This window comes from Callorhinus ursinus, unplaced genomic scaffold, assembly GCF_003265705.2.
Source record: "Callorhinus ursinus isolate GAN/ISIS: 27379988/994484 unplaced genomic scaffold, GSC_fseal_2.0 scaffold4, whole genome shotgun sequence".
In the NCBI taxonomy this organism is placed as follows: Eukaryota; Metazoa; Chordata; class Mammalia; order Carnivora; family Otariidae; genus Callorhinus; species Callorhinus ursinus.
The window spans coordinates 5278802-5302372 of record NW_027397066.1 but is presented as its reverse complement, the minus strand read 5'-3'; the positions used below and the strand labels follow the sequence as shown (position 1 = coordinate 5302372).

The window sequence follows — 23571 nt, the reverse complement described above, 5'->3', positions numbered from 1 at the left end:
CGCGCTCTTAAATGAATAAATATAATCAACCAAACAATCTTTAAAATGCACGGCATAGCATCTCGAATTTTGTCCATTTTAAGTCATCCCCGTTTCCCTGGTCTTGGCTATTCGCACCCCAAGACAGCAGCGGCAGAAGAGAGAGTATCCCGCACAGCTCACCCTTCCCAACTGCCTGGGGGGACAATCTCATAAGCACTTTCTGTTTAAACAATTTTAATGTTAATCACCACGGATCAACTGTCAGAAGCGACAACAGTGAAAACTGCCAGATGTCCCAAAGCCACAAAGGAAAGAAAAATGTCCCTTTAAACCAATTAAAATACCATGCAGCTAATGAGGCTAACTCTCATCTGTTACTTTCCCAAATGGCCACAGGAGAGGAAACTAAGTATTAGGAATTCATTGCCGACATACAGGACCGGGTCCACTGCTGTGGAGGTAACTCCAACCGTCTCCTGTGGCATTTTAAATCGTTTATAATAAAATGCGCGTATTTTCCACCCCCCAAAAAGTCCCTAACGGCTCCATGAGACAGACGGAGCCCCTGTGAGTCACACATGCTGGTCTGAGATTCTTTCTGCAAGTTGGCAGGATTCAGACACTGTGTTCCAGGGGACATCCATTTTTTTCCAGGTCACAAAAATGTCATCTCGTCACCACACTGTAAGATGAGTGTATTTGCCCAGGCTAGTTCTGCTGCACACACACCCCGCACCAACCATCCACCTGTTGTGAAGGCGGGCCTTCATACAGGAGTGTGGAACCATGTCCGGCACAAGAGACACTTAATAAATAGAAGCCGTTCAAGTTTATGAACAGACTTGCTTACGATAACCTCTTTCTAAAAGAAACGACACAGCTTAAATTATCCCAGGCCTGATTAGTACTCTGATTAGCTACTGATAATCAAGAAAAGGGAATGACATTAGTGTCTTTTTCCTTATTTATTTCATGTAAAAATTAATGCACTCGGGTTGTCTTAAGCCACCAAGTTTGTGGTAATCTGTGACTGCTGAAGATGAAACTCCAACACCTGAGCACTTCCTCCTTCATTCACTGACTCGTTGATTCACTGATGAACTTGCGCAAGAAAACCTTGTGGCTGCCAGTTCTCACCAAACAGCAAGTGAGGTGTCCGAACAGAAAATGAGGGAAGGATTTGACACACAAGGCAGAAAATGTTCTCTTGAATGTGAAAAGAGACCTCATTAGCATGGAGGATAGATAATTAATTCAGAAGGAAAAAGAAGTATCCACGCCCATTTTTCACAGTACAAATCCAGCATCTTCGAGTTAGCTAGGGTGAGCATAACCAAGGAAAACCCTCAAAAACCAATCAGTACTAGGGAAACTGAAATTTTCCTCCCAGGAGCCAATTTCCATGGACAGCCAATACTGCAGGGGGGTCCGTGCCAGGACCAAAAATCCTATTTGTAACTGTCAATTTGAGGGCCTGGACAATGCAAATTGAGCAGGGAAAATACCTCCTGAGTATCTTCACTGTCAAAACCAGTGAGAGCTTAAATCAGAGTGAAAATAGTCACCGTCTATGAGCGAGACATCAGTAAAAGTTATGATTAAACCACACACTTCTGGTATAGTAAAAACTCAAACCGAGTGTAGGATACAAGGTGTCAGCAGTCTGCATCCTTCCTCTGTGATATTTTCCTCCTGTAGATCCCTTTGTTCAGAAGCCGGGTAGGGCCGGCCCGCCCTCACCTGGCCTCAGGCTCCAAGAAAGGAGAAAGATGCCACCAGCTCCTTATCACTGCCTGCTCCCCGCCCACTCGCTGGCCACACCCCCACGCACCAAGCCTCTGCAACAGACAAAAGAAATGAGCGTCCTTCTGCCTACTTCTGATCTTCCTGGAACTTTCCCCCCAGCTCCCTTTCAGGCACACACTAGTCACCTCATCACGGAAGGTGGTGAGTGTTTCATCATGTCTGAAAGCACAATGAACTTGGGGGTCACAGCAACTCAGCCCCTAATCTCAGCACCATCCCTTCAGAGCCGGGTGACTCAGGTGAGTTACCTGACGTCTCTGAGCCTGGTTTCCAGGTTGGGCAATGAGAATATTATCACCCATGTCAAATGAAAGTCATTAAGAGGATTAGGAACAGTACCTCTTACATACAAGCTTTGTTTTAATAGGTTTACAAATATCGACCCAGTTAATCCTCACAACGGTCTTATAAGGTAGGTGTTAACCTTTTTTTTTTTTTTACAGGTGAAGAAACTGAGGCACAGAAAATGAAAAATACCTCGTTGAAAGCGGCATAGCTATTAAGTGGCAGAGCAGGGATTCAAAGCCATGGCGTGTCGCAGAGCCCGCACTCTACTCTCTATCGACTGCCTCAGTCACACCAACGTGCTCAAAGCACCCAGCTAGTGCCTAGCCCAAACCAGACGCTAGAAAATGTTATTTCACACTGATGTTGCTGTAGGTACATCTGCCAGTCTTCTTTGATATCATTCTTTATGGCAAAGAAAAGAATATGTGAAGGAAACATAACATAGAGATGGATGGCTGGGTGGCTGGGTGGCTGGGTGGGAGGGTAGGTGGATGGAAGGACATATGTATGATGGATGGACGTGTGGCTGGTGGATGGATAGGTGGATGGATGGATGGATGAGTGGACAGGTAGATGGAAGGATATGTGTGAGTGTGTGTGTGTGTGTGTGTGTGTGTGTGTGTATGAAGGGATGGGTGGCTGGGTGGGTGCATTAGTGGGTGGGTGGCTGGACGGATGGATGGATGAACGGATGAGTGGACAGATGGGTTATAGCTGGTTGGCTAGAGAGATAACCCTTGAAACTCTTATTTGGAAAGACAGACTGTATTCTACCTGAAGAGCATCTGAAAGAAACTGTAGGATGACACATTTAAAGATGAAATAAGATAAACCCTGGATGTCAGCTAAGTCATCTTTCCAAACAATGCTCAGATTTCCTTAACACCTTCCCTGCCAAGGAGTCCCCCAGCTTCTGCTTTGCATACACACACACACACACACAGACGGTGATGGGCAGCTACCCGCTTCTCTGTGGATGCTTTCCGTTATCATAGAGCTCAGGCAGAAAGGTCTGCCCCTTCATCACCTGACACCCGCCTCCCTACAGCTCCCATCATTGCCCTAGTCCCTCTGGCTTCTTCAAAATCTGGCAATTGCGATCATGTGCACACAAAATATCTCCAACCCGGGCCTCACTGGCTTGGGCAGATGACATGGAGCCTTGCAGGCTGTGTTTTACCAAGCGTTTTACCAAGAGCATGCCAGCACAGGGTTTCTAGCAAGTGTCCTGGTCAGGGTCATGAGAAGACCCCCCTGGCTGGTGTGTGGAGAATGCCCCGGGGCCTGGGGATGGACGTGAGGTCAGTGCAGGAGGCCAGAGAAGACAGAGTGACAGTCAGGCCTCGGGTGGTGGCTGGGAGAAGGCAAGAGAGCAGGAGGGAGGGGCCCTGCAGAGAATGTGTCAAGACGATGCAGACAATTCACCTGGTTAGTCCCCATGTTTGCTCACATGGAACCACTGGTGTAGACGTCTGGTTAAAAACAGGAGGGAATTTCAAGGAGGACAAGCTGCCCACATGGAGATGGGGAACTGTACTTGTCCCCAGGGCTGCTGTAACAAAGCATAACCAACGAGGTTTCAACACCAAAATCAAGGTGTTGTAAGGGGTGGTTCCTTCTGAGGGCTACGAGCCTAGGCCCCTCTCCTAGCTGCCGATGCTCAGGAAGTCCATGGTCTCTGCCTCCGTCTTCACAGAGGGCTCTCCCTCTGTGTCTGTGTCCAAACTTCCCAATTCTTGTAAGGACACTTGTCATACTGGATTAGGGCCCACCTGCCTGACCTCACCTGAGCTCCATCACATCTGCAAGATGTTATTTCCAAATCAGGGCACATTTGCTGGTAACAGGGCTTAGGATTTCAACGTATCTTTTGCAGGGGACATAATTCAACCCATAACAATCTCCAAGGGATGGTGGTCCCTCACGATCAACAGGATTTCCAAGTAGAAATGGATTAGCCATCTAGGAGGCATGCTAGAGAGAACATTTCTGCTCTGGCCAACAGTTTAGGCCAGATGGCCTCCAGGATTCTTTGTAGCATCAAGACTCTACAGACTTCCTAACTCTTCTCCCAGGGAGGAAGGGACACCATCCTCATGGGTCCCTCCAGGGTTTCCTGTTCCAATGCCATCCTGTGGGGAAGGCTGTTCCCAACGCACTGCCTTAACACAGCGCTCCCCACTCCCTATGTGGTTGTTTTGCATCAACCCCTCACCTCCTTACATTTCATGTCTATTTATTTTATGTCCCCCCAACCATGGACAGCATGTGAGCACGAGGACTTTACTTTGGTCCCTGCTGCATCTAGAGAATGCCTAGCAAGGGAGCTGCTCGTTAAATGTCTCCCAGATGGATAAACCGAAAGCCTAAATTCATGGGGCCACATCTATCCTGGAGCCTGACTCCCTCCCTCTTCCTCTTCCTCTGGCTCCTCCATCTGCCTGAGGCCACGCCTTCCTGGTGGAGCCCTCGCCCGACTCCCCCCCCCCCCCCCCCCCCGGGGGCCCTCAGCAGCATCCCCTCCCGCCCTCAGCAGCGCCCCGCCCTCCGCAGCACCCCCTCTCCTGCCACCTGCATCCTGTACCATTTTGCCAGGACTGTCTGTGAGTCTGTCTTCTCTGTCAACTGTGAGTTTCTGGTTTTGACCCATTTCAGCATCCAAGGTGTACAGAAAATGGCTCTGAATGAGAAAGTGCTTGGGAAACATTGGTTGGGTGAGGGAATAAATGAGTGAAAGCAGGAAGGAGGGCCGGAAGGGCTGACCTGTCAGCTGGTCTTCGGAGCTGTATGCTGTGATCACGGCTTATACCAGAATCTTTGGTGACAACACATCTAGAAAGCTGACGTCCCCCAGCACTGAAATACCCATGACATTTAGGAATCTCAAGCTGACCTGCCCCCTACCCCCTACTCAGACCGTGGTGATCAGGAGGGAATATCCTCCCAAAGAGATCTGTGTACATGAGTGTCAACTGAGCATCTTGGATAGTTTCATGTGTTTGTGAAAAAATAGGCAAAAACAACAAAGCAAAGATTTTCAAAGTAAAAAGTCCGAACTAAATCCCTGGGTAAGCATCACGACACGAAATCGATGAATGCTTGAAAAGAAAGGCACTTTGCAATTCCCACCGAAATTGGAGCGGCAAGGGGGCTGGACACAGTTCTGGTGTCAGTGTTCGCCTTCTCAAGGGCTGACGGACCCCAATGCAGATCAAAGCCTGACGGGCCCCAATGCAGATCAAAGCCCGAAGCTCACACCCAGCCGTCCAGCCTCCACAACCGGGCCGGCCTCCTTCTTCAGCCACAGGTCAACAACCTGGGATAACCTGATGGCCTGGCATTTCCTGAAGCTTATGCCCCTGCCTAAGTCACTGCTGTCCCCAGTCAGCCTCCCTGGTGACTGACCACACACCAAACATCCAGCCCACAGACCTCTTCTGGCAAGAAGGGCTCTGACACCAGCTTCTCAGAGTGCCAGGGACCACCTCCTTCACGGTGCCCAGCACCCTGGGTAATCACGTATTTTTCCCTGCAATTCTTTCATGAATGCCTGTCCCCCCAACTACACTATGAGATCCGGGGGGCCAGGACCTGGCCTGTTGCCAGCCTTCATGCCCACTGTGGACTGAACAGTGCGTGACATGCTCAGGTAGAGCAAGGAATTAGAAGCCAGGAGTCACTGAGTAACTGCAGCCCATTTCTGCGAAAAATATGAGGCTGAGTCATAGAAGGAAACTGTGGAGTCCAATAGGCAGAACAGAGCCCAGAACGAAAGGTCTGGAAACAGGTGAATCATGTACCAGGAGCCTGACCAGAGCCCTTGTTCTCGGCTCTGGGCATAGGGGAGCTCGTTAAATCCTCACCTCCCGTGGGGTGTGCACATCACCACCCCGGTTCAGATGAGGCCCTGGAGGCACATGGAGGTTACGGGTTGTGCTCAAGGTCACTGGATGATTCAGTGGCAGGTTAGGAGAGGGGGACAAGCACTGCACGCAAACGGTCCAGCCTAAGCCCAGGCCATCTCCTCTGCTCACCAGACAAGGAGACACAAACACCCCTTCCACATGTGAAAGATGTCCAACTTCGTGCGTTAGAAGGAAACGTGCAGATTGGAGCTACAGGAAGTGCCACGGTTTCCTATCAGACTTACATGGGTAGAACGTTCCGGAGCCACTGTGACTACGGTATGCAACACAGGGACTCTCCTAGGCTAGATGGTAAATTGGCCTGGCCTCAATGGTGGGCAATACGACAGCATCTACGAAAAGCACACAATAAGACAATTTCCCTTCGAAGAATCCATGCTGCAGTTAACTTCACATGCATGCGCACAGCCCTCGATGCGGGAGGTTAACAGCCCTACGATCACCGGGGACCGGAGAGCATGGGGCGACCGTGTGGGCTCTGCACTCAGACCACCTGGGCTCACATCTTCCTACTTGCTGTGTGACTCTGGAGAAGTGACTCATATGCTGTACTTTAGCCTCCTCATCTGTAAACAGTCCTTAGCTCTGAGGCTGCTCTGAGGAGTAGATAGGCTAATGCACATAAAACAATCAGAGCTATACTTGACAATAGGATCCAACAGTACGTGAAAAAGATTATTCACCAAGACCAAGTGGGATTTATTCCTAGGCTGCAAGGGTGGTTCAACATCCACAAATCAATCAATGTGATACACCACATTAATAAAAAAAGGACAAGAACCATATGATCATCTCAATAGATGCAGAAAAAGCATTTGACAAAATACAGCATCCTTTCCTGATGACAACTCTCCACAGTGTAGGGATAGAGGGAACACACCTCTACATCATAAAAGCCATACATGAAAGACCCACAGCGAATATCATCCTCAATGGGGAAAAACTGAGAGCTTTACCCCTAAGGTCAGGAACATGACAAGGATGTTCACTCTCACCACTGCTGTTCATTTAGTACTAGAAGTCCTAGCCACAGCAATCAGACAACAAGAAGAAATAAAAGGCATCCAAATCAGAAAAGAAGTAGTCAAACTTTCATTCTTCACAGACAACATGACATCCTATGTAGAAAACCCAAAAGACTCCACAAAAAAAATTCCTAGAACTGATACAGGAATTCAGCAAAGTCGCAGGATATAAAATCAATGCACAAACATCAGTTGCATTTCTATACACTAACAATGAGGCAGAAGAAAGAGAAATCAAGGAATCTATCCCATTTACAATTGCACCAAAAACCATAAGATACCCAGGAATAAACCTAACCAAAGAGGTAAAAGACCTGTACTCTGAGAACCATAGAACACTTATGAGAGAAATTGAAGAGGACACAAAGAAATGGACAAACATTCCATGCTCATGGATTGGAAGAACAAATATTGTTAAAATGTCTATGCTACCCAAAGCAATCTACACATTCAATGCAATCCCTATCAAAATATCATCAGCAAGGCGCCTGGGCGGCTCAGTCGTTAAGCGTCTGCCTTCGGCTCAGGTCATGATCCCAGGGTCCTGGGATCGAGCCCCGCATCGGGCTCCCTGCTCCTCGGGAAGCCTGCTTCTCCCTCTCCCACTCCCCCTGCTTGTGTTCCTGCTCTCGCTGTCTCTCTCTGTCAAATAAATAAAATCTTAAAAAAAAAATATCATCAGCAATTTTCACAGGGCTGGAACAATTCTAAAATTTGTATGGAACCACAAAAGACCCCAAATAGCCAAAGTGATGTTGAAAAAGAAAACCAAAGCTGGGAGCATCACAATGCCTGACTTCAAATTCTATTACAAAACTAATCATCAAGACAGTATGGTACCGGCACAAAAACACATAGATCAGTGGAACAGAACAGAGAGCCCAGAAACGGACCCTCAACTCTATGGCTGACAAAGCAGGAAAGAATATCTAATGGAAAAGACAGTCTCTTCAACAAATGGTGCTGGGAAAATTGGACAGCCACATGCAGAAGAATGAAACTGGACAACTTTCTTACACCACACACAAAAATAGACTCCAAATGGATGAAAGACCTAAATGTGAGACAGGAGTCCATCAGAATCCTAGAGGAGAACACAGGCAGCAACCTCTGTGACCTCAGCCACAGCAACTTCTTGCTAGACACAGCTCCAGAGACAAAGGAAACAGAAGCAAAAATGAACTTTTGGGACTTCAAGATAAAAAGCTTTCGTACAGCAAAGGAAACATTCAACAAAACTAAAAGAAAACCTACAGAATGGGAGAAGATATTTGCAAATGTCCTATCAGATAAAGGGCTAGTATCCAAAATCTATAAAGAACTTATCAAACTCAACACCCAAAGAACAAAAAATCCAGTCAAGAAATGGGCAGAAGACATGAACAGACATTTCTCCAAAGAAGACTTACAAATGGCCAAGAGACACATGAAAAAAATGCTCAACATCACTCAGCATTAGGGAAATACAAATCAAAATCATAATGAGATACCACCTTGCACCACTCACAATGGCTAAAATGAACAAGTCAGGAAACGACAGATGTTGGCGGGGATGTGGAGAAAGGGGAACCCTCCTACACTGTTGGTGGGAATGCAAGCTGGTGCAGCCACTCTGGAAAACAGTATGGAGGCCCTCAAAAGTTAAAATTAGAGCTACTCTATGACCCAGCAATTTCACTACTAGGTATCTATCCAAAGGATACAAACATAGTGATCAGAAGGGGCATCTGCACCCCAGTGTTCATAGCAGCAATGTCCACAATAACCAAACTGTGGAAAGAGCCCAGATGTCCAACGACAGATGAATGGATAAAGAAGATGTGGTGTGTGTGTGTATATAGATATAGATATATAGATATATAGATATAATGGAATATTACTCAGCCATCAAAAAGGATGAAATCTTTCACTTGCAACAACGTGGATGGAACTAGAAGGTATTATACTGAGTGAAATAAGTCAGTCAGAGAAAGACAAATACCATATGATTTCACTCATATGTGGAATTAAAGAAAACAAAACATGAACATAGGGGAAGGGAGGGAAAAATAAAATAAGATGAAATCAGAGATGGAGACAAACCGTAAAAGCCTCTTAACTCTAGGGAATAAACTGAGGGCTGCGGGAGGGGAGGGGGGTGGGGGGAGGGGGTAACTGGGGGATGGGCATGAAGGAGGGCATGTGAGGGGATGCGCGCTGGGTGTTGTGTGCATTGATAAATTATTGAACGCTCCTGCTGAAACTAATAATACACTACATGTCAACTAAATTGAGTTTAAATAAATAATTAAAAACAATCACAGCTGTCTCTCACTTTTATTAAATTCTCAATAAATTCAGTAATCTTTACTATTATTAGAATATTATGCAGCCACTTAAAATTAAGAACAGGCTGTTCTATAGTTACAGATGTTGAACAATCTCCAAGACTGTTGCAAAGTGGGGACAAAGGAGCAAAACAGGGTGTAAAGTATGCTATTATTTTACATTTTAAAAAAGGAGTACTTGTGTAAATACGCCTATCACCATGGACAATCTCCGCAGGATACATGCGTGGCACGGGGAAGGGACGGCCTTCGGTGCAGGGATAAGAAGACTGTTTGATTTTCACAGTACAGCCTTTTATGCCCCTCTAATTCTTTGCCCCGTTTATTATTTACTATTCAAAAAATTGGCTGAGAGACAGAAAAAAGCAACGTGGGCATTAATCAGAGTCGGGGTCTATGCGCCTGGTCTTCCCCGGGGCACAGGGAGTTTCTGGGTTGCTTTTGACAGCCTCTCTCCCGGCTGCTATCTGTGGCTGGTGCCAGACCAACCGTGGATAGTCAGGTCAAGGTGGTGGTCCAGGGCAGGACCCCAAACGTCTGCTAGAAGTACTACCATCCCCAGAAAAGCCGCTCTACTCCTGCCTGCTTGCGTAGACATGCTGTTTGTGACGAGTACCCATTTGGTTGGGACTGGCTAATCAAAATGGGGGGCCATGCCCATCTCCCGCCCGCCGCGTGGAGAAGCTCTGTGAGGGAACTGACGGGGGCCCAGGGGCTGGCACTGGGCATGAACGGCCACAGCACCTGCGGACCCGGAGCAGGTGGTCTCTGAAGTTGGCTTTATGGGGAGGTGAGCAGCATCTCACTATGGGGCTCATAATGCCAGCACATAAAGCCACATCCTCTGACCTGGCTTTTCAGTGTAATGAAAGTGATGGCTGATTTATTATTTTGGCCAGGTTGGGGAACATGCCTGATGTATGTCTTATGTCCCAACTGGCTCAGGACTCCAAGTTGAGGGGGGCTCTTTATTGAGCCCCTCAGATACTCCCAACGGTTGAGGTAATTCCTTTTATCTCTAAGAAACCCCTAAGGCAATGCATGAGCCTCGTGGCCTGGACGGCCTGGACGGGGCGATGTGGATTAGGTGGGACGCTAAGTCAGGGAGAACATCACAGCACACCCCGCAAAAGCGCACTGGACCAGGTGCAAACCACTCGCACGCCGCAGAGGCGCTTTCCATGCTTATTCCAGCTTGCGCGATCTCCTGGTGCTGTATTTATTCGTGTGCGCGTCGTGTCCCCCGTAGATGGTGGGCATCTTGGGGGCGCTTGCTTTTCTCAGCTTCCTCTCCAGCACGTCACCTAGCACAGCGCCAGGCGCTCAGCGGGGGCTCAGAAAGCACCTGCTGGAAGAAGGAAAGCATCTCCTCCAAGAAACCCTCACCTTGCCGGGAAGAGGACAGTGAGGGTTGCCATGGAAACCAGATGGGCATTACTGCCGCCCCACTCTGCTGCCATCCCTGTTCCGTCCCCCATAAAAAATCCCGCTCTGGCTTGTCAGTCAGCACCCCCCCTCCCCCCAGCCGGGAACCCAGCACCTTGTCGGAACTGGGCAGCAAGGCACAGGTGTGTGGGTGGGGTTTCCGCCTCGGCTGGCGGACTCCACCCCGGAGGGAGGTGGTCCTGCCAACAACACCTTGACGTCAGCCCCGTGAAACCAACTTTGGGCCTGTGGCCTCCAGCACCGAGAGAGAAGAAGCTCTGTTCTTTGGAGCCCCCAAGTGTGCGGTCATTTTTTACAGCAGCCACGGGAAACACCTCTGGTCCCTCTCCCGCTCCCCTGAAACAGAGAGCCTGGGGCCAGCTTCTCTCCTAGCACCCTCCCGCCCCACCTGATAGATGAGACACCCAGAGTCACCTGACTGTAAGTGCCCCTGCTGGGACCCGCACCAGGCTGTCTGGCTTCTCAACCCGACCTCTAGCCCCTGGGCTCTCCCCCCCCCCCCCCCCGCCCCCCGACCTTCCGCAGCCTCTGCACCTCCTAGCAGAGCCCTGCAGGAGCGAGTCCCTCAACCAGGCCGGCTGGGACCTCCAGCCTCGCGTGGGCACGCTACCTGCCCCGTAACTCTTTGGGCTCCTGCTAGTAAGCCACCTCCCCACGCTGGCAGGACTGTCCCCTGCCTTCCCAGAGTCCTCCCCTCTTCTTCCTGACGTCCTCACCTTGCGCGTCACTGAGAAGCATCACACAGGTACATGCCACGTTCACACCTCCCACCCACACCCCTGCATGCGTCTCTGTGTTCTCTGGACCCTCCTTCCCGGAGGGCCCAGGCCCTCCCCCGTGCTGACACCGGAGCCCTGGCTCCCACCTTCTCAGTAACCTCTTTCCTGCAACTGTCCTCGCCCTCTGCCCAAACCCTCAGGCTCCCCCTGTCTGTGGAGGAGCGTCCCCAGCAGAAAGCTCAGATCCGCTGGCATCACCGTCAATGTCCTTCTCTGGGCCCCGGTTTCCCCTGAGTCTGCTGCTCCCCACCTCTGCTTCCCTGCACGGCAAAGTGGGGGAGTCACAGTGATTACGGTGGCCCCGTGCTCCCCAAACCCGCTCTGGCCCTCAGCCATGTCCTGGAGGCAAAAACAAGACACCTCCCAGTCCTCACCTGACTGAACTGCAGGCAACATCAGACACGGCTCGTCACCCCTTCTTCTGGGACCCCCTTTCTCTCGGCTTTCCTGCCCTCGCTGCCCTGGTCTCCTGTTACTTTTCTGATGGTGTAAAGGCTGCAGTTCCTGGGGCGTCGTCCTGCTCTTCTCCCCTCGATGCCGCTCTCCCCTCTCCACGGGCTCCCCCCGGGTCCCTGTTCTGCTACCTCTAGCCCTGAGCCTGCATCTGAACAGACATGTCCATCTGGCGTCTCTAGGCATCTTCAACTCCCCAGCCCGGAAGTGCCTCTGGATCTTTCTTCAAAACTCAATTCTCCCTCTTTCCTTGTCTTAGGAAGCAGCATCCCCGTAGCTGACCGTGCTTCTCCCACAAAGCCCACTCCCAAGCCGTCAGTGGGTGCTGCTCATCCTTGCTCATCCATCCCTTGATCCCACAGACCCCCATGCAGCCTGCGGGAGGGACATCACAGAGACCTACACCCTGGGGGTCCTCCTGGGAAAGCGGCCCTGAGTGAGGGGCCCCTGTGCAGCCCAGCCGGACCACGGCCAAGGGAGCTGGTGGAGGCCGACTGAACACCACTCTGCAAGGGTGTCCCCCCAGCAGCCGGACACCCTGGGGCGAACTCTGGGCAGCCCGTGAGGCCGTGTCACACCTGGGAACGTGATGTGCTTAGTTCTGGTTTGAATAACGCTGTACCTTCTCACCACCTTAGCTGTGAAATTAACCCTATAGCCTCTAATGTACCTGCTGGTGACTCTCCGTCAAGTTTACGGGGGAAGCTGCTCCAGGTCATGCTTGCACAGGCTCAGTGCGACCCTCTAGCCCACTTCCACGTGCTCCTATCATGCTGGGTTCATCCCCTTCTAGACCCTTAAGTGCCCACCTACGTCCCTTCCTGAGTTCCATCCATGTGGCCCCCAAGGGGTGCTCATCACTCAAGTCTCAGCTCCCCAGACCCTCCCCTTAAAGGGGCCTCCTGGAGCCCCGAGGCGAAAGTGAGCCCCCGCTATTCTGTAACAGAGCACCTTGCCCCTTCATAGCCCCTCCACACTATGGAACTGCGGGGGTAGCCACGCGTGCCTGTGTATTCTGCTCACGTGCTTCCCACAACGACTCAAGCCTGGACAATTTGCCAGCATTGAGCCAGGGCCTCCCACGTTTTAAAAATGACTGCACACAGGGGCAAACAACCCAGAAAAAACAAGTAAACTACAGAAATTTTGAGTGAGTCGCTTAATTTCCCTGAAGTTAATTTCCCGCTTAAGTTCCAGAAATGAGAAAGAAAATCACATCTCTGCAGTGTTAATATAGAATAAAAAGGGCGCTACATAAAACAAAACAAAACAACAACAACAACAACAAAAAACATACCACATGGCCAGCACAGGGAAACCACTCAATACGTGGATCTAAAAGCCTCGATTCAACCAATACTCACAGAATGCCGACTCTGTACGAACCATACTTTGGAGACAGTTTAGAAGGGGAAGCTGGTGGTATCAAAAGGCAGTGTTGAGCTTCCTTTAAATAAGAGGAAATAAACACACTCCTGGACATTCTTCTCTTCTTTTCTTTTGCCTCTTTTGGAAAAATCTAAGTGCAATATTTTTTTAAAAGCTGTTTTGTCAATACAACAGTGGATCTGAAAGCACAAAGGCCTGGGCCCAAACCCATTATCATTCGTGTGACCTTAGGCAAAACCAATCAACCTTTCTGAACCTCAGCTTCCTTTCCAGAGCCGCTGTGAGAATTACCTAAGGTCATGGGCAAGAGGTGTCTGGTGGTGGTCAGGGCCAGAGCGCGGCCCGAGCTAAGGCACTGTGGGCTCTCACGCTTCTAGAAGCTTCCGAGAGCTGCCAGTGGTGCTGGTTCCTCCTCCCTCTTGTCTCTGCATGCCCCGGGCTGAGCCACCTCCATCATGACAACCATCTAGGAGCCTGACAAAAACAACAGGAAAGAACTCTCCCTCAGATCCTCTCTGTAAGAGATAGACCATGAAGAAATGACGTCAAAGATAAACAACAGGGCAAACCAAGGAGATGGTCTTTGTCAAAGATAAATCAGCAAGAGAGCGCAAGGTTAGGGCTCTGACGGGTCTGAGAAATGAGGTGGCAATCAAGATACCTAATGGCATATTTAGAAGCTCAGCTAAACTTCACATAAGAATTACAAATAGGATAAATTATTTGCTAGAGAAAAAAAGCTGGTTTTAGTGGGGAGAGAATCACAGATTTCCATGCATCCTAAGCCCCTGACATTCTGCGTGACATTTTCTTTCCGGGAGTTCCTAAGCCTGAATGTAAGTCAAGATGGAAAGATTAAAAGTAACTGACAATGCTATGCTTAAAAAAAAAGAAAAAAAAAATCACCGGATCTCTAAAATGAGCATTCAACCACAGAGTCTGAAACAGAACAGGCATTCAATCAATACAGAATGTTGGAACGGGGTAGTGGGGGAGGGGAGGGGAGCTGCAAGGGGAGTGAGAAGGGGAACTGAGAGGGGAGTGGGGGAGGGGGCAGGACAAACGCAGCTCTCCAGCTGAGCACTCTCGGGTCACGCTTGATAATCAATGTTAAACGTTCTTCCGGCAAAACAAGACTGGCACCCAAGGAGAAATAAATATAAAATTCCAGAGCTCCTAGGTGATTTACAAGAATAAAATCTTGGTAACCTCAATGTCCTTAGGGCATTCACACACCAGGAGCAGCAAGCACATTGCAGCCTGTTCATTTCACAGAATGTGGGGCTCAAGGAAGCCCGTGCTCCTTTTTTTTGTTTTTTTAAGATTTTATTTATTTGACAGAGAAAGACACAGCAAGAGAGGGAACACAAGCAGGGAGAGTGGGAGAGGGAGAGAGAGAAGCAGGCTTCCTGCCGAGCAGGGAACCTGATGCGGGGCTCGATCCCAGGACCCTGGGATCATGAACTGAGCCGAAGGCAGACGCTTAACCATCTGAGCCACCCTTCTTATACGTCATCACTTCTTGAACCAACAACAAAGACGGGATGATTAATACCTTCCATTTGGTACTATTACCATTTATGTTATACCCTGTTACTATTATGTGTTACTATTGTGTGTACTATTGTGTAGTAATACACACATGTATAACATACGTACATATGCTAATTACAGCCCTAATTCCTCTGGCCAGAGGTTGTGGGGTACGACCTACTTGCAAATTAAATATCTAGCTTCTGATCACACAAGCCAAATCATTTCAATCCACTTTTCGTTTCCACGTTTTGGAAGAAAACAGACTTTCAGCTAGGAAATACTTTGATAATCACCTGCTCCTACCATTTAATATAAGAAGAGACATTTAAGAATCTCTGCCAGTAACCAGCCACCTTTCTCCCCGCTGCCCATCCAATCCTCCCTCCTCCCTCTTGGATAGTGTGGCAAATTTTAATTTGTTGCCCTTGGCATTCTGATTAGGGAATTAAGCTAAAATGAAGGACCACACACGAATGGCTGCACAAAGCTCAGTTAGCCAAACTGCATGACCCTGGACCCAGAAATGGAGGAACAAAGCCCGATGCCCAGCTCTGTGCACGGACAGCCCTGCTCGTTCATGGCTGAAGGCCCGACACGGCAAGATGGCACTTGGCTGGGGAGGGGCAGCCCTCAGGCAGGATGGAAATCCCTCTGTGCTTGAAACACCCCTCTGCTCATCAAGTGCCATGAGTCGGACATAAGAGAGCTCTTCTCTCAGACCAGTGACCAGGCACCCCTAAGGAAGTAGAAACAGTGCTCTCTGCTTCTGGTGCTCTCTCGGGTCCGTCTCTCTACGCCACAGCACACCATTTCCAGGCTCCCGGGAGACAGGACCAGAGCTGCTCGATCTTGCTCCCAAGCTCCCCATTTTTCAGTTGCTGTTTGCACCGCTCTTGAGAAAGACTCCAAGAAGGGCTGATCTACTTGAACGCGTCTCTCTACCATCTCTCATCTCCCTTCAAGTCAGTCCCGGCTCCGAGGCAAGACCCAGAGAGGACTCTGCCACCAAGTCCCTGTCATATCATTAAACTTTACAGTATCCCCCAGCACTTATGGTCTCCCCAGTCGAGAGATGAAGAAACTGGGGCTCAGAGAGTATTTGTGAAAAATAAACATGGCCGAGATTCCACAGAGAAACCTCCAGTCCTGTCCCGTCACTTACTAGATGTGTGACTATGGATACACCTCTTTCCCTAGAACAGCATCAGATCCTTCAACTAGCAAATGCTAAAAATAAGATGCCCTCCCAAAGAGCATTAGCATGGGGACCAAATTAACATGCGGAAAAGAGACTCTGCATTTCTAAACACCGCACAAATATAAGATATTGTATAAAAATATAAGGCATTATAGCTTATCAGCATCGTGTGACTCCAAATTGACAGTAATTAGTCCCCAGGGGGAAGTGCGCAGGTGAAGCTATGCATACTGAACCTAGAACCAGAAGAAGTTTGTCATAAATGGAATCCAGTTTGAGGGGTTCCCATGTGGTCCCATTGCTAATAATCATCGGTATAACAAGAAAGCAAAGAAACGAAAAATAAAAACCTAATATAACCAATAAAGAATCCCATGTGTTCAGATGGTTTATTTGGTATAAATGGATCTTCCAAAGATCGTGGCCCCAGACTGAGCATCACACTGCTCTCATGAAGGCCTACCCCTCTCATACCTCCTCTCTGGATATTCTACAAGCAGAAGACTCAGAGATCTACCCACTGTGGAGCCTGACAACCAGAACCCTCCACAACCTAGCCTCTGCTTCACCCGGAGTCTTCACTTAAGTAACTTGACCCAGGGCACGTGGTGGCACAACCCAGACGTAAACCTGATCTAACTCCAGGGACCATTCGGTGGTGCTACTGCTCTCTGCTACTTTGGCCCTTGCTTGTTTCCCTGTCCATTTTTCTCACAGGCTGCCCCCATGGCAGGGACTATGCCTGTTCATCATCTAGAATATGGCTTATACAAAGACAGGTTCTGTTCTTATTAAGAGTGATCCAGGTAATTTAGAAAAACTGTCACATTGAAAACAATTAGAAGAGCTAGGCAAAAGCAAAATTAGGTTGAGACCACCCAAGAACTAACAAGAAGTAATAAAAGACGAGATCAAGACCTAGCAGTACAAATAAATTCAGAGAGGTAGGTACCCCCACATCTGGGGCCACCCCGTTCTGAAGGGCACCTGCTGAATGCCAGAAGCAGCAGCCCAAGGGCTGATAAACTCTGCAGGATAAACTCTGCAGAATTCTCAACAGATCTATAGAACTGGGGAGATAGAAACTCAAGTCCAGGGATTCCAAGGAGAGGTCATCCTGATGAAGTCCCGGAGGCTCTGGTTGGTAAAAATGCCTTAAAAGTAAAGATAAGCCCTAAACAGAGCAGCTCTTAAAGGACCTGAAGCCCTGCTCTGAGTGATCTCAGTCTCTCAGTCTCTGACTGGGTGGAGGTAATCCACAATTATGCACCTAGCTGCCTGGAAGTGGATAATCTCATCCTAGTGCTCGACTGTCTTCCTAAATGTTCACGTACACTGTCAGGCACACGATCAAAACTACCCAGGCACAGGAGGAGACCAGGAAATAAGATCACAAACTAAGAGCAACAACAGACAAGGACCCCCAGGAGAAGCCCTGAGCAGTGCAGCAGCATCCTGCAGGGGAGCATGTGCCCTGCAGCCAGACTGCCTGGGCTTGAGCCTGGCTCTCTCATTTACTAGTGCGCACCCCAGGACAAGCTCTGCAGCCTCTCTCAAGTCCCCACCCACAAGATGGCAAGAAGAGCAATACCTGCTCTGTAGGGTGGCTACGAGGATGACGAGTTCATATTCATGAAATGTTCAGAACTGCGTCCAGCTCTAGGTTCTGCTGTACACAGGTGGTACATTATAAGTATTTGTTAAATAAATAAAAAGAATGGAATTCAGTTCAGCAAACACACTGCCTGGCCTGGCCTCTCTCTCCAGCTGCCTCTTCCTTTATTTCTCTGTACTCAATACCCCAATCCACACATCAGTCATACCAAGCTACTTTGCTTCACCAAATGCATCTTGCTCATTTCCTATCCTTTCATCTGCCCTTTCTTCCCTCTGCCTGAAGTCTTTCTTCTCTTAGTCCACTTGGAAAGCCTACATCCATGCTTCAAGGACAAGTTAAAATATCATCTCTTCTGAGAAGCATTTCCATCACCCTCTTGGAAGTAATTACTTCCTCTTCATGGCTCAGCTAGTCTGGATTTTCCTTTTAGCATGGTGTTTATCAGACTTTTATGGTCACTTCTGTTTCCGTGTCTGTTTTTCCCATTAGCTCATAGCACGAACTATGTCTTATTCATCCCTTTTCCCAAATAGTAAGCATAGCAGTAGTTCCATGATGCCTACTGAATAACAAATGAATGATTAACTGAATGAATGAATGAATGAATGAATGAAATGTACTCAGTGTTTGCTCTCAGGCCAGTGCTGTTAAAGCATTCATCACATCCAAGCAAGTATATGCAAGTATATGCATGATTGAGAATTCTTACTCTTCTAAAGCTTGAAGCATGCTTCTGGGGTCCTCTGAAGACAGAATGTCAATCATTTGGTCATTGAGAGCAAGGTCTTCATTGACACCATCGGCTGAGGTGAACTGGGAGTGTTCCAGCTTGCTCTCATGATGCTGAACCTGCAGGGAAATTTCGGGAACAACTGAGTGGGCCTTCTTGTGAATGTCATGTGCTGAGAACGTCATGAGGGAAGGCAGGGATCTGCAATCAGAGAACCTTGCTGGCCCCATCACTTGTGAGCAGGGTAAACTCAGATGAGACACTGCATTTCCCTGGGCCTCCATTTTCTCATCAAAGAATGGGATCATAATTGTAGTAGCCCTGCACAGGGTTATCGTCCATATAGACAAAACAATGGATGGAAAGGCCTTTGCAACCTGTAAAGACCTATAAAAATATCTCACCAACATCATCACCATCACCATCACCATCACCACCACCACCACCACCAGCGTCACCACCATCATCACCATCATCATCATCACCACCATCACCCCATCACCACCACCATCACCATCATCACCACCACCATCATCACCACCACCACCACCATGATCATCACCACCATCACCATACCATCATCATCATCACCATCCCCAGCATCATCACCATCACCACCACCATCAGCAGCACCATCATCAGCACCATCATCATCACCATCACCATAATCATCGTGCAGAGAGAAATTCCACTTGGCAGATGGACTTCAGGTACAGGCATCTGGCTAGTTTCTAATTAGAATATAGAATTGTCAAATGGAAGTGACATGGGAGATAATTAAGCCCAACCCAATGATTGGATAGATGTATCTGTTTTGTCCTTATTGTTGATTCTGCAAAATGGGTGATAACTATAGCTAATATTTAAGAATTCTTGTCCCTGTGCCTTGTATGTGTTACTATCACAAAACTGTCACAACAAAGTACTGTTGCCCCATATTACATATAAGAAACCGCAGCTCAGAGGGGTAAAATAACGTCATCTGCATTCACACAGCTCATGAGGAGTCAGGGTTGGAATCTGGTCTCAAATCGATCTAACTCTTAGGGTAGAAAGAGTGAAGTGCCAGAAGTGGTGAAGAAGGCTGTCTTGCGTTTTATAGCACACTGTCTCATTGGTTGCCTCAGACTTCCAAAAATAAAGTAAAATGTGAAAAGAGTTCATTCTGTGAACTTCAAGGGTCTTCAGACCTTAAATCAATGCTTTTCTCTCCTCTCTGCAGGTGTAACAATCAGCCTTTCATCTCCAGGAAATGATTCCTGCTCCTTCATCAAAGCAGCAGGGAAGTTTTGTTCTTCTGTGATGGATAATGGCTTTGGGAGAGAAGCCCAAAGTCTGATGAGAGGGGCCCTTTTCCTCCTCCTCCCTTTTGCCTGCCACGGACACTGTGGGCTGATCTCACTTTGAAATGACCATCCTCTCCTCTGGGAAGCAGACACCAAGTGAACAGGGACAGGACCTCCAGCCTCCAGACAAGGCCCCCAGAAGCAGGTCCAGCCTACACTTGGCCGCTTGAAGCAAGTGTTTAACTTCATAGGCCTCAGTTTCCTCAATATAAAGTGAGGGGGAGAGATGACAGATGTTCCCTTCAAGGTGTTGGGGCCCTGGGTGACACTGAGTCACAGGAGCTCCAGCCCTCCCGGACGCTTACTCCTCGAAGTGCCTTCTGATGGCTCTGCAAAGTTCATCTCACTCAATGAACTGCCATCCTGATTTCCTTCCTGTCTGTCCATCCACTGACGGGCCAAGGGCTCATTCATTCCCACACATTTATTCAGGGCCTTCTAAGCACCAGGCTCTGTGCAGCGGGGATGGTGGCAGATACCATCTGTTTTCTACCCATGTCCCCTCGCCCTTGCTGCTTCAGTGTCCACTAGCCCAAGATCCACCAGCCAAGACCTACACTTCTTTCCCTAAAGGCTTTCACTGGCCTTCAGAGCCCATGCAAGGGAAATAACATCACCCTCTGTCCGGACCTCTACAGGAGTGCTCACAATACCAACTCTTTCTGTGGCCTTCCATCTCGTACATGTCCTCTCTTGGGGCTACGTGTTCCAGGCCCCTTGGAGATTAATATACATACCTTAGAAATGCCCACCAAGGGTGGAAGGGGGAGGCTCGTTTAGGACATCTATAAATTTGTTAAAGACAGCATAGTCTCTCCCCCTCCTCGTGCACGCATGGTTCCATTAGATCTAATGAAAGGGTAGCTGTCAACCAGGAGCATACGAACTCTTGGAGATATAAGTGGACCCTTTGATCTCACTACAGTGCCCTCTGCACCTCCCCTCACTCTATAAAACCTGTGGACTAAGGTCTGGACTTTGTGAGAATAGCTGCACAGCGCCTGGATCACCCCCGACCTGGTCCCTTGTCAGTAAGTTATCCTGAATAAAAGTCTGTATAAATGGTATGGAGTGGCCTGCTTATTCTCTGGTCTCCAAGTGCCTTCTCAGTGGGGAGGACAGTCCTTCCTCCCCCACCTCCTAACAGCCCCTTTGCCCCCATGTCCTCAACTGATGACCAAGAGGGTATGATATACACTCCAGCTCCTTCCCTCCTCAGGTGGGGTGACTACTGTCCCCAGAGGTCCCGGGCAGGCTGAAGCTCCAGGGGCCCACAGTGGTAACCTGACCAGCTACCTTTCCTTCCTGCCTCACCTCCTGACCCCACACCAATACTTCCTGGGACCACTCCCAGGAACTACTTGCATTTGGACCCTGGTCCCAGGGTGTGCTTCTGCGGGAACCCAGAGCAAGACAGGAATACAGAGATTAAGACGTTCACAGATGAGCCCAACAGATTAGGAGGTGTGCTGGGTGGAGTCTACAGAAGCTAGTGCAGGAACCTGGAGACAGGGCTCCCATCCCAGCCAGAACTATGCTCATGAAGGGCAGAGAGGATCAAAAAGTCTCCGGTGTGAGTGTGGTGAGCTCACGCTCTCAAGGAATGCTGAGTCACTGGGTGGACTGGGTCTGAGGTGGGAAGTGGACAGTGGCAGCAGAGGTGGGCAGAAGCTGGCCACGAGGGCTCCCCAAGCCGGGCCAAAGAACCCAGTCTCCCCCTGAGGATGAAGTGAGTCTCCAAAGACTTATCAAGAGGGAGTGTGGACCAGGGCCTGAATTAGCGTGGCATGAACGTAGAACTGGCCACACAGATGGGTGCTCGGTTATTCAGTCAGAGTGCAGGGGTTCTCATCCCTGGCCACCTTCTGGAATCAACCAGGGAGCTTTAAAAATGACTAATGACAGGGGCACATCCTGGGACATCCGGTCAGAGTCTCTGCACGTGAGCCCGTTCATGAGCGTGTGTCTGTCATTTCCCCAGGGACTGGGACATTGATCCAGGGCTGAGACCCACTGAACTGGAGGATAAACATCAACCTCACATCTACTGCCAACTGAACTACCCTCCAGGAACAAAACGCACATGGATACTCACCTGATGTCCGGTGAGCAGGCTTCCCTTCAAACACTGATAGCGAGCCATGAAGAAAAGCGTGACCCAGGTCAGCATGAAGGAAGCGATGGAGGCTGTGAAGAATCCTGCCGCATGAAGGCCGTGGTTTGGGACAACCTAGGGGACCAGAGGCGGGGTGGGGGGGGGAATTGTGCGTGGTCACATTTCACATCTTTCAGTCAGGTCATAAGGAAGAGTTACAGCAGAAGAAGCACGGAGGCAGCGAGACGGGCCTGGCTTTGGACCCAGCTCTGTCCCACTGGCTGAGACCATATTGGCCTGAGACCATCGCTGGACTTCTCCGAGCCTGTTTCCTTATAGCCTGGCTTCCACACAGTGCATCTGAAGCACTGAGCAGGACAAACACTACAAGGAACCCAGCATGATGGCTTGCACACAGTAGGACCATCCACCCCAAGTCTGGCATACGGCAGGCCCCCAAGAACTGTACATTCCCGAATCCATCTGTAACAAACCTAAGACACCACTAGGGATCCGTGAGCTGTTTCGAGTCAGGGGCAGAATCTGTAGGGTCCTTCCCCTCTCCCCACACCGTCCACTCCCCCTTCGCAAGAGCATTAGAAGGGAAACCCACAGCCCACGCTGGCCTTCAGGACCATGCTGGAGGATGCGCAGGGCAGGGAAGCGTCACACAGCGGAAGGCGGCTGGCTGCCAAGCAAAACCAACAACCTGGCTTAACACGCCCAGCCCTCTCTCTCTCCTCAGAGGCATCCTCTGGGCTCCAGCCAGTGAGAGCCTGGGACAAATATGCATCTGTGGCAGGCCAGGAGTGGCTGGCATCAAGCCGCCATGAGAAGCTGCTAAGTGCTAGACGCTGCAGTTTCAGGTTCGAGACCACAGCAGCAGATAGCATCTGATAAGCACTTGGATTGGGTCAGACGGAGGACTGAGCCTGTGCTCACACTTAAACATGCACCTGAACCAGGAGGACTTACGGAAACACGCATTCCTGTGCCCCACCCTGGGCTCCTGATTCACTAGACCTGGGGACAGGGCCTCAGAAGTGGCTTTTCCAAGTTCCCAGGGGCTGCTGCTGTGCTATTTGTCTGAGGAACACACTTTGAGAACCGCTAGGCTAAGGGTTTCACAGGATGAGTCTTAACTCCTTGAATTCTCCCAAAGACACTCTGAACAAAAGAAAGAGCTCTGGATTTTTAATCCTACAGATCTGGATTGAAATGCCGCCTCTGTCAAAACAGTTGTGATACCCTGATCCGGCAACCTCACTTCTCTCATCTGTAAAATGGGGATAAAAATACATCCTAGAATGAGGATTAAATAAAATAGTAGTATAGAGATTAGCACAAAGCTTGGCTCATTGATTAATCAACAATTATTTACTGAGTATTTACTGTGTCCCAGGCTGTAAGTTGGGGTTCTTTCTCGATTTGTGTGATTATTCTCTTTGCGTGGGCACTGACTGGGTCTGACCCAGGTCCACCTCCTATTCACAGGTAAGGGGGACCTGTAAACAGCAGAGTGGGTGAAGCTTGGGCTCAGGACTCAGACCACCTGGGTGTGGCACCATCTCTGCCTTATTGGTCATGTAGTATTGGTCAGATGAGTTCATCTCTCTTTGCCTCTGCT

The 23571-nt window shown here is 49.2% G+C and overlaps 1 protein-coding gene across 1 annotated transcript in view; it reads right to left on the bottom strand.

Moving 5' to 3' along the window:
* EVC2 (EvC ciliary complex subunit 2) overlaps positions 1-23571 on the bottom strand; it is a 117295-nt gene that overhangs the window by 61884 nt on the left and 31840 nt on the right. The window contains exons 7-8 of the mRNA XM_073891417.1: positions 21945-22079; positions 18483-18622 (exon numbers count right to left, since the gene is read on the bottom strand). Of these exons, the coding sequence (XP_073747518.1) occupies positions 18483-18622; positions 21945-22079 (275 nt within the window). The remainder of the gene's footprint in view (positions 1-18482; positions 18623-21944; positions 22080-23571) is intronic.